Source organism: Salvelinus fontinalis, chromosome 10 (genome assembly GCF_029448725.1).
Source record: "Salvelinus fontinalis isolate EN_2023a chromosome 10, ASM2944872v1, whole genome shotgun sequence".
In the NCBI taxonomy this organism is placed as follows: domain Eukaryota; kingdom Metazoa; phylum Chordata; class Actinopteri; order Salmoniformes; family Salmonidae; genus Salvelinus; species Salvelinus fontinalis.
In genome coordinates this window covers 29,460,802-29,479,370 of record NC_074674.1, presented here as the reverse complement: position 1 = coordinate 29,479,370, position 18,569 = coordinate 29,460,802, and the positions used below count along the sequence as shown (strand labels likewise).

Genomic DNA, 18,569 nt, shown 5'->3' with positions numbered 1-18,569 from the left:
CCTATTGCTCCTCCCACCAGCCTCCTCTGGTGTGCACGCATGAGTGTGTGTGTGATGATAAGTGTGTGTCAAATGGTAATTCAAAATATTGTGCTGCTGTTTGTTGTTGTCAATATAATGTAGCTACAACATACCGGTCTGCTTTAGTGCTTTTATTCCATCATATACTTTGGCACCACCTGCCGAACAGTTCAAGATTAGCTATTTTCTCTGCTAGCTCTGAGAACGGACCAATAGCAGGACAGAAAATCATTGCGTAGACATATCTGGGACATTCATTCAATCACTCGGCTTCGGAGAATTTGGAAGCACACCGACCATCTTTTGTGTTTTATTAAATTAAAACGCTGGTAAGCTTCTTGAGAAATTATTAGTGACTAGCTTTTTGAAACGCATGAAGGCTCAATACAGTTTTTGAGGAACCTAGCTAAAGTAATTGGCATAACGGATATCAGATACTGGCACAACAGATACTAGCTAGCTAACGTTAGCTAGCTAACGTTAAGTAAACTAGTTTGCCCCAATCGTCAGGGTTCAGGCTTATAGTTCTGTGTAGCCATATAACTATTAAACATATGTTTATGTTTTGATAATGACATTTACACACATATGCTCCCATTTATGATTGAATCACAAATAGATTTATAGATGTAGTTAGTTCAGCTACACAGCTTCCATTTTATTTTTCCTATCATGCGCCCATTGATGATGACGTGTAGTAAGTTTATAAACTACGTTAGGTAGCCAGATGGAAGCCTATGAGATTTGCGTTTACTTTGTCTTACATTAACTCTCTCATGTGTACCCAAGAAATGAGGCTTTGTCTGCTGTTTGTGGTCACTCTGGTGTCCCTGGCTCCGGCAGTTCGCGGGGGCGACAAAAAGAAGCTCCAAATTGGTATTAAGAAAAGAGTTGACAACTGCCCCATCAAATCACGTAAAGGAGATGTGCTGAACATGCACTACACCGTGAGTAAAAATTGAGATTCTTCTCTATTTAGACACTGAATGAAAAACATGTCCTAAAACTGTATATATTTTCATTTTAGGCCAAGATGTACTGTTAAGGAGTGTAGGCTAGCTTTACTAGCCTACCTCTTTGACGTCTAAGACCCCATTATATGTAGGGCTGACTCTGGCTGCCAAAACAGTCAAAAAACAGCCAAATACTTCATTTTAACGTGAATTGATTCTCAATTGTTATACGGTTCTAGAAACATAAAGCCCTTTACTTTCATATCACATCAAAATAATTGTACAAATGCTAAATATACACTTACTGTGTAGTGGCGGTCAGTGCTGTTTAAGATCCAATTAAACAAATTTAAAAAATCATGCCCTTTTTTCTATTACAGCATATTGGATGACTCATTCATATTCATTTCACCTAGTTCAATTTAACAGCAATAGGTTTAGGCTACTACTTGATACTTGATTTTCCATATACCCATCATGAAGTTACTACAACCTAGCCTACGAATGCAAGTTTACAATGTAGGTACATACAGGTCTAGAGAGAAAATTCAGGTGACAAACAAACACATGGACAGACAGTGACACATTCAATACTGCCTTGCACACTCTTGCCTGCATCTAGCTGATATAAGGTGTAATCAAAAGTCCAACAGTTGCAAACGAGAGTTTCTATAGGACAAATTCAGGTATGTTTATCCCAGTTTTGTTCCGTTTAAGAAAAGCTTTTCAACAGAATTGGTGGAATGAATACACCCCTGATCACGCATAAATTTATATACACAGTTATATTTCATAACAGCCATGTTGTATTCCTTTTCATATCTAAGCATTCTCCTCCTTTCACCTTTTACTTTTGCTTGTCGACTTCAATGCACAACACATCAGATGTATGTATACAGAAGAAAAACCTTTTCAAACCATATCATAACCGCTACACAGCCTACATCGTTGTTACCATATTAGCTAAAGTAATGTCATAGTCAACATAGCTAATAGAACTAACGTGTCAGTAAACTCGCTACAATCATGCAGTAACGTTAGTGTACAGTCAGTAAGCAGTTTAGCCCTTACACCGGCGGCTTACCCTGACTTGGAAGAGTTCCAGTGTTGTGTTGGATAGCCATAGCCAGCTAGCTAACGTAGCATCCCTCTGTTTGAGTAGGGTGTTTGAGTAAGAAAAGCTAGCTAGCTGCATTTGCTAGCTAAGTAAGTGAAACTGAAAGTTAAAAAAAAAAATGGGCAGATTCGACAGATTTCCACCTAGCCCGGCTTGAGGATTCGAACCAGCGACATTTTGGTTACTGGTCCAACGCTCTTAGCCGCTAGGCTATCTGTTAAACTATTGTCTTGCTCTCTTTTGGAGTCAACTACTTACCACATGTTATGCACTGCAGTTCTAGCTAGCTGTAGCTTATGATTTTAGTACTAGATTAATTCTCTGATCCTTTGATTGGGTGGACAATGTGTGTTTAGTCAATAACTGTTTGTCTGCAGGGAAAGCTGGAGGATGGAACAGAGTTTGACAGCAGCATTCCAAGGAACCAGCCCTTCACCTTTACTCTGGGAACCGGACAAGTCATCAAAGGCTGGGACCAGGGCCTGCTCGGGTTGGTGCCTGTTTTTTACTTTCCCCCTGTTGACTACTAGTGTCCTCATGCATTGGATGACTTGTGAGGACTTACATTTGCAGACAGTGTAAAAACTATAGAGTGATGTTCTTTTGGATATAAAAAAAACATTGTTTTCTGACGTCTGCATGCAAGGTTCTTAATCCATCAATCCCACTTTCTCTCTTTAGAATGTGTGAGGGAGAGAAGAGGAAACTGGTCATCCCCTCAGAGCTCGGTGAGTTTGCCCACTGATACTTCACATTTCACCGCCCCAATGACCACTGATACTTCACATTTCACCGCCCCAATGACCACTGATACTTCACATTTCACCGTCCCAATGACCACTGATACTTCACATTTCACCGTCCCAATGACCACTGATACTTCACATTTCACCGTCCCAATGACCACTGGTACTTCACAGGCTTCACCACATTACTGCTGACTGAATTTAGGTCATTTTATATTTTATTGCACCTGCTTAGATTTAGGCAAGATAAAAGTCCTGCCTTGTAGTCCATTTTCCTACACTCCCACTGTTCTGACCTCTCCATTCACATTCCTTCTTTTGTAGGATACGGAGACAGAGGAGCACCTCCTAAGATTCCAGGTATTTTGGATATTTCTCTAGATCTACCACTGGCTTGCTCTACAAGTCAGTCTCTGAGGTAACCATGTCTTTATTGTGAATATCTTTCCACCATATTAGTTTGTAACTACCCTGTGTCTCCAACAGGTGGTGCCACTCTCATTTTTGAAGTGGAACTACTCGGCATCGAGAGGAGGTCGGACTTATAGTGAACATTAACTTAAAACAAAATAAGCTGCCTGTTAGTGCTGTTTTTAAGTCACTGTGCCTGCCCTACCATAACTTCTTCCTTAACTCCTACTTACCCAAGACAAGTTTCTCTTTACCATTAGTCGTTGCACTGAAATACTGTATAGTGCTAAAAGCTGTTGAAGATCCTACATAATATAGATACTATTCAACTATAGCTAACATCATATGTAACTGTGGTACTCCCTGGTGAATTTGAACTCCAATGCCTTAAACATAACATTTTTGCAAGCAAATAATAATTTTTAGTTTCGCATTCAAAGTTGCCCCTTCATCATTCCAGTGTTATGGTTTTCTGAATGTGAGACCAACTAGCTCTTTGACTTAAATTAATCGTCATTTTTGAGTAATTTACTAGCCTGATAAGTGTGACTTACAGGGTACGTATCATGCCGAGGGAACTGGTCGAACAACACACATGCAATATGGTAGCACAAGATAAGCGATAGTGCACTGTTCAATGGGTTTTTAGGCTTTATTGAATGGAGTATTTGTAAATTAATTTTAATTTTGGAATTCCAATTTCACTTCATTGGTATGTAAAACTAGACCAATGTTCATGTTTCAGTTTTTTTTAAATTGATTAAAGATATTTGGATTTTCAAAGTGTGACTGCTAGTGTTTTTTTCCTGCAAGATATTTAGCTACAGTACATTACAATAACATCTAAAGTGCACGCAAGTCAGAGTAGGTAAAACACGTATTGAATTTTTATTAAAATGTAACAAATTGTTAAACAGCACCATTAAGTATTGCTACATTACGTCACTACAGTTTTGCAATCACATCTTAAACACACACACCACAGATTATGCAGTCACCTACTGTACCTCCAGCACTCTAAATTAACGCAGTAACCCAGTTCATGATTTGATTCAGTCTTCAATGTGATGCAGGTTCTAGGAGATACACTGCGAATCTGGTAGTTAAAAGCCTGCCCAAAATAACATCTCAATGGGGGTCCAAAAGATTAAGGAATTATAGTAATGAGGTGTACACACGCGGGCGCAGCGAAATGCAGGACCAATTGTCATACATTTCAAAGACATTGCTTAATCCACAATAGTCGATACAATCATTGCCATAGTCTTCTAAGGCCGCAGTGCTTACTGTATGGTTAATGACTAAGTTTTTTGGGTTTGAGAAACAAGTAGAAAGGCCTTTGCTTTATATATCTTTTTATCTACTTGGGTCAGGTCTGAGAAACAGACCCACCCCGTCACTCTCAGGCACCAGGGTGGAGGATATGGAGGAGAAAACAGTTGAACCATATGTTATAGTAGGACTCAAAAGCATTCACTGTAGTGACAGTTCATGTCATGGATTTAAATGGGCCCTAACACTAATTTGCAAATGTTTTCTAGAGTCAGTCATGCATTACTCCCATAATGTCTATTTAACAATGTGCACAATGAAAACACGTAGGCTACTGATGTTATTACACTACCTTGTGTGGCATGCTGGTGTTTGTCTTCGATAACTGTCCACACTTGCTCATGTCAAAGGTATAACAAAGAAAAGCACTGTAGTCCAGTGTGAAATCTTGAAAAGCCCTTCATGCTTCCCTTTCAAAAAATATATTAGACAGATGACAGTGCTCGGCTTGAAATCATTAAACAGACTTAACTACCATTTCCCCAAATAAACCATTCTCGAGTAACACTTTGCTTCTCTATAAATCCTAGTTAAAATGGCATCGTAAAAATGACATGGCTCCAACTATTACCAACCAATGACAGTTCACTATTTCTAGCTGTTACTATACATACAGTGATGTTGACTAATCAACTAACCAATGAGTTACATTTGTTAGACCGCATAAAGTTGCATCTGTCATGACTCACTATGAGCTGTCATGAGGTTTATGTACTTGTCATGCTTTGCTGGTGACTTATAGCTCAAGTTAAATGTTGTCATGTTCTTCCTCCATGTCATCAGTTTATCAATGCTGTACTATATTCTGATATTTGAACACGCATCACTTACTACTGTATATGTATAACATGATTATAAATCCACAACAAGTTTAAACAAAGACAGAGACATAGTAATCCCTGCTGCAGAGATTTGATTGGTCGATCTTCTTCCCTCTACCAATCCTGCTGATTGAAGGATTCTAGGTGCTGAGGGTTTCTAGCTGGGTGTCCCTGTGTAGAACTGAGTTGTAATCGGTTGGGGTTGTTCTGAGGCTAAGGAGAAGATTTTTCATTCTTTTTGGGCGGAGTGCTGAGTTTCTGCAGACCTTTAACCTTCTCTAGGAGAGCCGTGACAAAGTCCTGCAGTAAATGAACAATGGAGGGTGATGTGAGACTGAACAACTTATCATACATGTTACTGTATTACTCATTTATTTGAGAAACTCAGTCAAAACGGAGTTGGTTCCAGACAGTTATTTTCAGTTGATCAGTCACTCTAATGCTGGGTTTAAAGCTTAACAGGAGCAGATAATAATCTTATTCTAATTTTGAACTTACATCTGTAGGTTTGTAACAGTCAACCAGCAAACCCTGCAAAACAGTACGAAGTGAAAGAGGAAATTAACTCCATTAGAAGAGCCGAATCCTAACTTGAAATCCACATGGGTAACTGTTGTAAATGCATGTAATGATATGGGAGATTTCCCATCAAATTTTGAGATTGACCTAAAGTAAGGATTCAGCCCTCGATACAAATGAACAATAATGGATTTGTATTCAATATAGAATAGGGTTTAGCGGTCACCTTGACCCTGGATGCCCGGTCTCCATCAGTGGGCATATCCAACAGCTCATCCACATCAATTTCCAACTCTGGAATCTCCTCCTCCTGAGAGAGGCAAAGGCAGTGAGAGAGACAGTGATGGTGATAGACACAGACAATATAGAGAAAACAACAGAGAGGGGAGAGTAGAAAAAACTGTAATGAATATATCAGACAGCCTAAGGATCAAACAAAATATTTTTGCACAACAGTCTCACCTCTGAACATCCTCCATAGGTCCCCAATGTCCCTAGCTTCCTCCCTCTGCTTCTCAACACAACAGGATGGGCTGAACCCCCTATGTAGTGTGTACTGATAATACACACAGACTTCCTGACTGCTGTCTACTCAATTGAACATGACTGTTTAGAAGTAGCCATCCCTATAGAAATACAACATTACAATACAATCTCCAGTTAGTACATTGTATTGCTGTTTACATGCCTATAATCTACAGCCCAAGGACCTAGTCAGGAGGTCAAATAGTAGTTACAAGAGCACACACTCATATAACATAGGCCAATCAGAAAACACTCAGCATCTCCTCTGACCCTGGCACAACCCTGAGGACCAGAGTTGCCTAAATCAAAACACTGATAAATCACATTCATATCTCCCACTATATGTCACCCTCTGCTCCAGCCAAGGTCATTATTAGTCCAATTAGCACTTTGCTAGTCCAGTTGGTCTCTCTGAGGACCATTTGACATACGTAATGGTCAATGTCATTACAGTCCAATAATGCGTAATGTGCCGGTGCTGCATGTTTCTTCTCTACCTATAATGTTAACCATGTTATTCCCAACTTATCTGATGCATAGGTGCTGCTGCAACACTTTTATGTGAATAGTTCATGTGTTATTGTGTGTCAAACACCTGATCAATTCAGTGGTCAAGACCAGTGGTTCCCAACTCTGGTTCTCTAGTACCCCCAACAGTACACATTTTTATTGTAGCCCACTGACAAGCACACCTGATTAAACTAGTCAACTAATCATCAGGCACTCAATGAGTTGAATCAGGCATGTTTGTCCAGGGCTACAACATAAATGTGTACTGTCGGGGATACTCGAGGACTGGAGCCAATGGACTCTAGACATGTCTAAGGGGTGCTGTAAAAAATATGTTTACAGGGATCATTCATGTAGATGATCACCTCATACTTGTTCATGCAGAATACATCACAAACATGTCATGCTGTGCACTGTCATTCAGTGTGTGCCAACGCATTTCCATGGAGAAGTAGAGAGGGTGGGGTGGGATATCTATCCATAATCAATTCCATTTCCTTTGTTAAAGACAATCAGGCATTGCCATTATGTAACATTTGAAGTGGTCATCACATGCTAATCCAACAGAGTAGACAGGCTGTACTGTAATTGCTTTGCAGGTGCAGTGGCCATAGTACTCAGTGCCAACCGGCCTATCATCCTACTTATCAATATATTTTATTGAAACAGCACATTCTGTCCCTCGCTACCTGAGCAGACACCTAATTTATTCAATTGTTTAGTACAGTATTACAATTATGTGGCCACGCCCTACATTGTGTCTGTAATTCCCACTCATATTTGTTTATATTATTGTAGCCCCTAGGTTTTAATATTACTGCAATCCTATTGCCTACATCAATCCCAATCAAGGTAGAGATAATTGAAAACAAAAAACGAATGGGGAAAATTCTACTGTAAACAAATAATAGATTCTGTCATTGCCTACCTCACAGTCGTATAAATCCGTTAACTGCTCAATTATCCACTCCTCCAAATTGAGTCGCTTCCTCAGCTCTTTTCTATCGTATTTCACGGTTACCCGGCCTTGCTTCTGGACGAGTTCTGAATCCTCGGTACCGGGAGGCGTTTGGAAATAAACCCGCGCTTGAGCGGTTGAGTCCTGGCTTGTTAACGTCGCCATTGTCCTATGCCCGTCTAGATAAGACCGGTTCGAAATTAGATGCGGTTATTCGACGTTTATTTCTTATCAGCAGTTTAAATACTGGGTATGCAATACGCTATTGTTCTCTCTGACCGAAGTTGCATTGTATTTTCCAAAATTATTGAGCTTCTCATTAAAATAATTTAGGCTAGAATACTCACGCAAATACTTCAAACAGATTAAATTATAAATTATCGATTACAAAAGATGACAGGCAGGTAAAAAATAAGTGAGCATACAGCACATTCACCTCCTTCAGCTGTAGGCCTACAGTCCTATACTGCTATAGGCAAAATTGTTGCACAGTCCAAATCCGGTATTAGGCCCTGCCACTTGGTATATTCTAACACATCGTTATAAATATTAAATGCATTTAATTGTACCTGTAGCCGAAAAAAATCTTATAGATAAATCACATGGAAATAACTCTTACGTAATGCATCATTGTAGACTCACAATCGCTATATTTCTATTTTGTACCAAATGTCAATGATTATGAATCATGCACCTTTACTTCAGCTTTTTATGGTAGGCCACCCCATTGTGACCTATATTGCATTCGGAAAGTATTCAGACCCCTTGACTTTTTTCACATTTTGTTAGTTACAGCCTTATTCTAAAATTGATTACATCGTTTTTTTCTCTCCATCAATCTACACACAATACACCATAATGACAAAGCAAAAATAGGTTTTTAGAAAGTTTGGCAAATGTATAGAAACAAGAAACCTGAAATATCACATTTACTTAAGTATTCACACCCTTTACTCTTTACTCAGTACTTTGTTGAAGCACCTCGAGCACCAGCCTCGAGTCTTCTTGGGTATGATGCTACAAGCTTGGCACCTGTATTTGGGGAGTTTCTCCCATTCTTCTCTGCAGACCCTCTCAAACTCTGTCAGGTTGGATGGGGAGAGTCGCTGAACAGCTATTTCCAGGTCTCTCCAGAGATGTTCGATCATGTTCAAGTCCGGGCTCTGGCTGGGCCACTCAAGGACATTCAGAGACTTGTCCCGAAGCCACTCTTGCTTTGTCTTGGCTGTGTGCTTAGGACCGTTGTCCTGTTGGAAGGTGATCCTTCGCCCCAGTCTGAGTTCCTGAGTGCTCTTGAGCAGGTTTTCATCAAGGATCCTGACTAGTCTACTAGTACCTGCAGCTGAAAACATCACCACAGCATGATGCTGCCACCACAATGCTTCCCCGTAGGGATGGTGCCAGGTTTCCTTCAGATGTGAGGCGCTTGGCATTCAGGTCAAAGAGTTCAATCTTGGTTTCATCAGACCAGAGAATCTTGTTTCTCAGGGTCTGAGATCCTTTAGGTGACTTTTGGCAAATTCCAAGCTGACTATCATGGGCCTTTCACTGAGGAGGGGCTTCCGTCTGGTCACTCTACCATAAAGGCCTGATTGGTGGAGTGCTGCAGAGATGGTTGTCCTTCTGGAAGGTTCCCCCATCTCCACGGAGGAACTCTAGAACTCTGTCAGAGTGACCATCGGGTTCTTGGTCACCTACCTGACCAAGGCCTTTCTCCCCTGATTGCTCAGTTTGGTGGGAGGCCAGCTCTAGGAAGAGTCTTGATGGTTCCAAACTTCTTCCATTTAAGAACGATGGAGGCCACTGTGTTCTTGCGGCCTTCAATGCAAAAAAAATTTGGTACCCTTCCCCAGATCTGTGCCTTGACACAAACCTGTCCTTCGACCTCATGGCTTGGTTTTTACTTTGACATTCAATGTCAACTGTGGGACCTTATATAGACAGGTGTGTGCCTTTCCAAATCATGGCCAATCAATTGAATTTACCACAGGTGGACTTCAATCAAGTTGTAGAAATATCTGAGTTGTCAACTAATGTGAATTCAACATGAAACCAACCAAACAGTTCAACCTGTCATTGGATTTAGGGGTGGATTGAAATTTACATAATGGTTACCTGAAGGAAATTGGGGAAGGGTCATGCTTTTTCAATTTCAGTCAAGGAGAGGGTTTAGTATTTTTTTGTATCTAGTCCAGGGGAGGGTCATGTAATTTGTAATTGATGAAATTTCAATATTTGTCAGTGTTTTTGAATGAGTTGCTTATTAGGCTGTATCGATGTGTGCCCAATTCCGCCCCTCATCTCTGATTCTCAGCTGGGGATATATCAAGTGCGCCTATAGGCTATTTAGTGTGGTCTCAATCAAATGATCCATAGCCTATATGCTATGAAGTGCATTCTCGGAGAAGCACAGAGCAAAGTTATATTTCTAAGAGAGCTGCTGGGATGGAGTAAATATATCTAGGCTGCATTACACACTGCAAGGGATATTCCCACCCTGAGCCCCGGCCTGCTCTGCTGTTGCTGATCAAAAACATTTTTGTGTTCTGCCTAACCAATGGTTGTACTGTGTAGGCCTAAGATGTCAGTTCAGGAGGAAAGTCAAAGGCTTCTTCCAAAATGTTGTATTTATTTGGCATAGTCCAAAAAATCTTGCCCGTGGACTGACCTTTAGTGACCTATGTTCTGTTCAGTTTGAAAAGGAGAGCGCAAAGATGAGGAGGACCGGAGGTCAACTTTGATATCTTGCTACTACTATAATTGATTTTATGAAATGTCTTAATTTTAAATAGACTTTACTGATAACACGAGGGCTTTGTGTTGGAGCCTATTCCTATTTAAGAAATAAGAGGTAGGCCTACCTGTTTGACAGAAGAAATTAGGCTGCTGCTATATCAATACATTTGTCAGTCAATGACTCCACTCTTTAAATAGCCTGTCATTGAAGGGCTGTTAAGTTCAAACCAAGACTTGAATTTAGAGGGTATGCCATATGTCTACTTTTTCTTAAAGAAAATGGCAACTAGCACAGGCCTAACCCTAGTTAGCTTAAGATTTTGAAGAAAATAAAACGTATCTGATTATGTAAAGTGATCTATAACAGTGCTTTGGTCCACAATGCTTTATGCTAGAAATAAACTGTAAAATACCTGGAAAAGACGTGATTCCGATGCATATTAGGATATCATTGTTTTGTTTCTTTGACATTCAGAGGCTGAGCTACATACAACCTTCTATAGCTGAGGAGACAAAACATTTACTTTGCCTGGGAAGTAATCTAATTCTGTCACCATCAATTGATTAAGCTATTCACTTTCTGTACAATATAAGAGGTTTTAACACAGACAGCTTCTAGGGAAACACTTAAGACATTCTCTCATTGGGTTAAGTCACGGAGGAAGAGTAGTCAGCCGTTAACCTTCCATTTTTCTGCATCATAATCTGTCTGGAGTGGAAAGGTAGACCTAACTTTTGAAAGGACTATGCCCAGATTCCTAATGATGTCTCAAATTTATTTATTTGCAATCAGGGACAGTTTTGTTGCAAACAAAACACACTGATTTGGCATTGGAGAAATATGATAAGATGAACTCTCTGTCCGTTCTTAGCCTGTAATTTCAGTAATTTATGTGGTATTATTTAGGCTGGGTTTCTGTAGAGCACTTTGTGACTTCTGCTGATGTGAAAAGGGCTTTATAAATACACTGATTGATTAAAAAACATTCTGCTTTTATGTAAAATCATGTAGAATTGCGTGAAATGTTTACAAAAATAAAAAAATTCTCGGACCTGCAAATACAATGATAGATTCATGCAATGCTTTTACTATAAAGTAGATAATCCCACTTCTGCTCAACCTTCTGTCACGCAGCCCTGTGCACTATCAAAATCCCTGCGTTGCCATGTAATGCTTACAGGACGGTTTCTAACAGTGCACATCTAAGGCTCTGGTCTGTCCAGGAAATGAGGATAAACAGTATACATGGTCTCTGCTATCCACTTTATGTTTTAATTATTATTTGGGTTATAGGAGAGGGTCACTTTTTTTTCAAGCGTTCATGGAGGGTTTAGGTCAAATCTATTTGTCTGAAGGGAGGGGCATCCGTTTTCATTTCAGAGGCCCGATTTTCTCCAAGTAGCCCTTATTATCAATAACGTTCACTCCCTTAGGTTAAATTGATTACTTTTTGCAAATCCAATCAGTTTTCCACGTTGACGCAATGTCATCACATGTACTTTTTTGGTTGAAATTATGTGGAAACAACGTTGATTCAACTTGTTTTTTCCCAGTGGATATTTACACAATTGTAATGTGAAATCAACACTATGAAGAAAACAAGATAAGTGAGAAAGGTCATTGTGAAAAAGGTAGGCCTACCACCAGAGGTCAGACAGCAACCATTATTCCTATCTGCAGTACCTGGGAAGCAATGCCTCATCCTTACCATTGTTGACAGTGTTGTCATTCCACCACTGGAGGGCCAGAACAGTGGCATGAATGATACTGTATCTATGAACACAGAGGCCATGGGGATAAGGCTGGCTGATATTGAAAGAATATTAAGACTCAGATTAAATGGAAGTGGTGAGGGAAGCAGGGGTGAAGATCAACCGAAGCAGGGGATTTGGTCATGCTTGGAGCTTGGTGAAGGGCAACTGTAATGTTTGATAAGATGAAAACACTTCTCTGGAAATGTGGTTCCAAACCACGTCCTCTATCATCATACCATATCAATATGACATGGTCCCAACGGTTACTGAGATACAGTCTGGCCAAGAAACACCTACCTTGTTGAGCCTTCAGATGGCATCTTTTCTTTCCAGCCGGGCTGATGGTTGACAGTGGAGCCAGTGGAGTATCCCAGCTGTACAATATCCTGGCTGAGAATGTGCCTGAGCAGGACCTGCAAATTCTATCTGTTTATTGCAGTCTGGGGGGATTTCAGAGTTTGTGTACCTCATCCCTTCATCCCTAATGCAGCATGTCATTGGCTCAGTGGCCATGTGTATCAGTGATCTAGATTAGAGCAGTATGGTCCTCCATGGCACAGATTCCTCCTCCCTCCTCATTCTCTGTGAATGCTCTTTGTCAAGTGAAGATTGCACTGTCCTACAAAAAGCCAATAAAAAATACATGAGGATTTCACAGGAGTGGCTCGGTTGTTTAAAAGTTAATCAGCAAAATGTAGCAAAGTGTAAAAGCTCTTCCTTAAGTGTGTGGAGGGGGTTGAGGGTCAAATCTACCATAACAGAAAGCCTTTTAGCTTTAATATTTTCTCTCTCTCACAAGTTAAAAAAAATACACACAAACATGAACTTTCTAAGCAGAATATCAATTCCATTTTCAACAATCTGACAGCTGTGGTGTCTTACTGTTCAAGGGTTATGCTGGTACTGATGTGATTATCATTAAGTGTGTGGAACTCTAGCAGGGCATTTTCACTTGATTTAGGCACCAGACATTTGGGAGAATGGGGATGGATTTAATCCGTAGGGCTGAAGTTCAGTGTTACAGTGTGATTGAAATTTAAAGGCAATGTTCCGGCGCTATTGGAGACTGCATTCACGGTAAACACTGCATATGTCGGCTCAATATGAAATTTCGATCGCACAGTCTTTAATGCTTCAGCGAGCCTCCCCATGACATTGTTTCTCATCTTACCTGAATTATTTGTGCTCTATTGCAGCACAAATAAAAAACACTGGATCAAGTGGTGCTACATACAGTAGCATAGCTGTGTATCAGAGTAAATCAAGTGGGATAACATTAGCCATGTCTTTGGGTTGCTTTTCTCTGGGTCGTTGTCCTGTTGGAAGATGAACCTTCACCCCCAGTCTGAAGTCCTGAGCACTCTGGAGCAGGTTTTCATCAAGGATTTCTCTGTACTTTGCTCCGTTCATCTTTCCCTCGATCCTGATTAGTCTCCCAGTCCCTGCCGCTGAAAAACATCCCCACAGCATGATGCTGCCACCACCATGCTTCACCGTAGGGATGGTATTGGCCAGGTGATGAACGGTGTCTGGTTTCCTCCAGATGTGGGGTGTCATGTGCCTTTTACTGAGGTGTGGCTTCCGTCTGGCCACTACCATAAAGGCCTGATTGGTGGAGTGCTGCAGAGAGAGTTGTCCTTCTGCAATGTCAGTGACCATTGGGTTCTTGGTCACCTCCCTGACCAAGGCCCTTCTCCCCCGACTGCTCAGTTTGGGTGGGCGACCAGCTCTAGGAAGAGTCTTGGTGGTTCCAAACTTCTTCCATTTAAGAATGATGGAGGCTACTGTGTTCGTGGGGACCTTCGATGCTGCAGACATGTTTTGGTAGATCTGTGCCTCGCCACAATCCTGTCTCAGAGCTCTAAGGACAATTCCTTCGACCTCATGGCATGGTTTTTGCTCTGTCATGCATTGTCAAATGTGGGACCTTATATAGGCAGGTGTGGCCTTTCCAGATCATGTCCAATCAATTGAATTTACCACAGGTGGACTCCAATCAAGTTTTAGAAACATCTCAAGGATGATCAATGGAAACAAGATACACCTGAGCTCAATTTCGAGTCTTCGAGTCTCGAGTCTCGAGTCTCATTATAAGGTATTGTGTGTATAAAAAAAATATTGAATCCATTTTAGTATGAGGCTGTAAAGCCACAAAATGTGAAAAAAGTGAATTGGTCTGAATACTTTCCGAATGCACTGTATAGTGTAATTCAAAGGCTCTGTGCATCTACTCACATCCACTTTTGATGTAGAATAATATGTGATGAGTAATAGACAGATATATTACTGTACTATTTGATATTTAAATTACTGTATGTGCTGGGTACATGCTATTCGATATGTGCTGGGTACATGCTATTTTTTACAAAACAACTCAAACTCATGTCCCCACAGCAATATCCATGTTCCAATTGCATAAGTCATTATATTAAATTGTTTTCATTTGTGACACTGAACAAAATTATGTCACTGAGCAAAAGGTGTGTGCTTCATGTGTCAGATGACCAACACCTTCAGTTTAGATACATGACAAGCATAATTGAACAGAATGGAATCAATTTCCAATAACAACTATGTGCAATTGATCCACTGACCATTAAGCTGAGTCATGCATGAATTGCTAACATGGCAACTGCGATGTGTGATGGATGACAGTGAATTACAGTGGAGGAAGTTGTTACTGCGGTGCACAGGAAAATACAGCTGGCAATAACAAAGTCTGGCTCAGGTCACTGTATCAAAAAAACTATGTATCAATGTTTTCATCTTATTTAGCACCCTCTGGCAGCCATCATCAGGCTCTGAGTCGCAAGGTTCTGTTACTTTAACTGATTAAGCTCAACAAAGCACAGACATACGGTACACATAATGACATCCCGCTGGGCACACACTGGTTGAGTCAACGTTGCTTCCACGTCATCTCAATGAAATTATGTGGAACCAACTTGAAATAGACATTGAATTGATATCTGTGCCCACATTTCTCCAAGCACATCCCTTAGCTTTTTACAAAAACAGAGGCGGGGTGTCCACCTTGTTATTTTTTCAACTGCGGATTGGCACTTTCAAGACAGCTATATACCCAGATGGAGGGCCACATTAAACAGTTACAACTAAGAGCAGATGTATGTAACAAATCCTCACGGAATCCATTCAAACTACAGGCGAGAACCAGAAAGTTTCACTTGAGGTAGAATCCTTCTCTCAGGATGAGAGGCTTGTGGCAGGTGCGGAGGAGGTTTTCCCCCAGACTTTTTTCAACGACAAAAATAAAGTGTTGCATAACAATACTAATCCTAAACACAAATCCTGGGATACATTTATGTGGATTAGGTGCGCCAGTGTTGGGGAGGGGTACACTGCACGCTCAGAGAGGGAGGAAGGATGGGCAATCTCCCATGCAGAGTCAGCCGCAGGGTTTTAGACACATTTGACAGTCCAAAGACGCTTAGCCCTCACTGAGAAAATGCTGCTTTTCCTTTGGGTGAAGCCGAACATTATTATGCAGAGAATGTGATTCAGCTCAAATGCATTATTAACTACCAGCCCTACATCTATGTTCAAACTTGTCCAGCTCTGGTATTTGATGTGCCTGAGCTCGCGATCATCCCATCAGTATGAATATATACACTATATATACAAAAGTAGGTGGACGCTTTCAAATTAGTGGATTTGGCTATTTCAGCCACACCCGTTGCTGACAGGTGTATAAAATTGAGCACACACCAATGCAATCTCCATAGACAAATATTGGCAGTAGAATGGCCTTACTGAAGAGCTCAGTGACTTTCAACGTGGCACCGTCACAGGATTCTACCTTTACAACTAGTCAGTTTGTAAAATTTCTGCCATGCTAGAGCTGCTCTGGTCAGTTATAAGTGCTGTTTTTGTGAAGTGGAAACGTCTAGGAGCAACAACGGCTCAGCCGCGAAGTGGTAGGCCACACAAGCTCACAGAACGGGACCGCCGAGTGCTGAAGCGTGTAGCCCGTACAAATCGTCTGTCATCGCAACACTCACTACAGAGTTCTAAACTGCCTCTGGAAGCAACGTCAGCACAAGAACTGTTCGTCAGGAGTGTCATGAAATCGGTTTCCATGGCCGAACAGCCGCACACAAGCCTAAGATCACCATGCGCAATGCCAAGCGTCGGCTGGAGTGGTGTAAAACTCGCCGCCATTGCACTCTGGAGCAGTGTAAACGCATTCTCTGGAGTGATGAATCACGCTTCACCATCTGGCAGTCCGATGGACAAATCTGGGTTCGGCAGATGCCAGGAGAACGCTACCTGCTCCAATGCATAGTGCCAACAATTATTTTGCTTTTATTCCCTTATCATCCTGGCCCAGTCATATTGCTTTAGAGTCCCTGCTTTAGTGTCTCTGCTGCAGTTTTTTAAAGTAATTGAATTATTAAGGGTATTTACGGCAGCTCTATCTGTTTTCCCTGTGAGGCCTTAATTCTCTGTTTTCTTTGTCTTTCTGCACTTCAGATTTTTTTGTTCTTCCTTGGCTCTCCCTTTCTCTCTTTAATGACTGTTTTGCACTGCTGTGCAGTTCTCCTGTCTTTGGGGGAATATGTCTGGGTCGGGAACCATCTGTCAGACATTCTGGTGTCGTGACGTTGTAACACCAGATCTTAGAAAGCAATGTCTCTCCCCGTGAACGCATTTATTTGATTTTCATTAAAACTTAGTTTCTGCCATTTTGGAGCTTGAAAGATGAATGTTCATTTTCAAAATGAAGAAATTGTGAAATTCAATTAAGAAACGTAATGCATTAGAGAACAGCAAAACAAAAAAAGTATTACAAAAAATTCTCCCTCATTTCAACATGACTGTGCAATTGGAATATAAGAATGCTTGGAAAGTAATACTCTCTTTCATGTACTCTCGCGCTCACTCATTCACTCACTCATTCACTCACTCAAACACTCACTCACGCACTCATGCACTCACACACTCTTTGTTGGGAAGTATACGCAACCATAGACCAGAATACAAGACAATAATACTGTAGAACAATTACTGAATTTTTAGATGAGTGCAGTAGGTGTTGGGTCGTTCCACCAATTTGGTACCTTTTTAGATGTGTAACTTGGTTTAAAAAAACAAACATTTGATTTCATCAAATTCTGTCATAAAGAGAATTTAATAAAAAAACTTGTTTTCCCATCTCAAGAGGTAAATGAATAAAAGAGTATAGTAAGTGCCAAATACAATAACACAGTTGACCGTAACACAGTTGACCGTAACACAGTTGACCGTAACACAGTTGACCGTAACACAGTTGACGATTTCATCTTAAATCAGCCATAAATCCTCTTGTGACAGGGGAAATGTAAGTTTGTGTGCAACAGGGAGAGGGGCAATTGGCTGCAAGCTTCACACAAAAAAGAAATTTTTTAAAATAATGTAGCCCGTCTATCTATTGGTAACAGTACTGACGTGTTAGGCTCGACCTGCTCAGTTTTCCACCACAAAACACCAAAAATCGTAGATCCAGCTCACCTGCTTTTACACTATGATTTGACTATTAGTTGTTCAATGTTTATTTTGATTACATTTTTTAAAATTATAATAGTTTCGTCATATTAAAACGAGAGTTCAGTTGACGTAACAGGGTTGACCTTAAAATGAGGGAGGGTGTACTGAGGGACATGTCAAAATGCAGAATTTTGTAACTTTAGCAAGTCTTTATTTATATTCATTATCAGATTTATTGAATTCTCTATGTGGTTTATATTAAAGGGAACTTCACTAAATATAACAGGCTTTTCAAATTCTAAATTGGGGGACAGTTTCTAATTAAAATATCAAAGGGACACAAAAGGCACTCATTTCGTGGAACAACCCAGATATTTCTATCAAATAGTATTTAATTTAAAACCAATCACAGATTGTCGAAGGATTGCTGAAAATACAAACTGGCCAGTGTAATGCATCAACTGAGAGACAGTTTAAATCACAGCACCGTACAAACATCATGCAGAACACAACTCAAACAGTGCATCTCTCAAAATACTTTTTACATAGGAAGTTGAATCATATAAATACATACGCCAACGTATCATATAGTAGTTGTGTTGCTAAACTTTCCTCATGGCGTGGGGGCTCTATCATGACGCATTATCCTAGGGTATGCCCGCTAGTCTTTTCCTGAGTGCG

General features: G+C 40.6%; 2 protein-coding genes across 2 annotated transcripts; one reads left to right on the top strand and one right to left on the bottom strand.

The window, feature by feature from the left end:
• Positions 1 to 240: 240 nt before the first annotated feature.
• Positions 241 to 4,031, top strand: LOC129863963 (peptidyl-prolyl cis-trans isomerase FKBP2-like). Its single transcript, XM_055936449.1, has 6 exons — positions 241 to 350; positions 811 to 968; positions 2,469 to 2,581; positions 2,773 to 2,819; positions 3,162 to 3,197; positions 3,324 to 4,031. Exons 2-6 carry the CDS (start codon positions 813 to 815, stop codon positions 3,383 to 3,385), a joined length of 414 nt encoding a protein of 137 aa, XP_055792424.1. The 5' UTR covers positions 241 to 350; positions 811 to 812; the 3' UTR covers positions 3,386 to 4,031.
• An 82-nt stretch (positions 4,032 to 4,113) lies between these two features.
• LOC129863964 (protein phosphatase 1 regulatory subunit 14B-like) lies at positions 4,114 to 8,630 on the bottom strand. The gene is made up of 4 exons (XM_055936450.1): positions 7,884 to 8,630; positions 6,147 to 6,230; positions 5,900 to 5,932; positions 4,114 to 5,701 (listed from the first exon to the last, which is right to left on the bottom strand). Exons 1-4 carry the CDS (start codon positions 8,076 to 8,078, stop codon positions 5,615 to 5,617), a joined length of 399 nt encoding a protein of 132 aa, XP_055792425.1. The 5' UTR covers positions 8,079 to 8,630; the 3' UTR covers positions 4,114 to 5,614.
• Between the last annotated feature and the right edge of the window lie 9,939 nt (positions 8,631 to 18,569).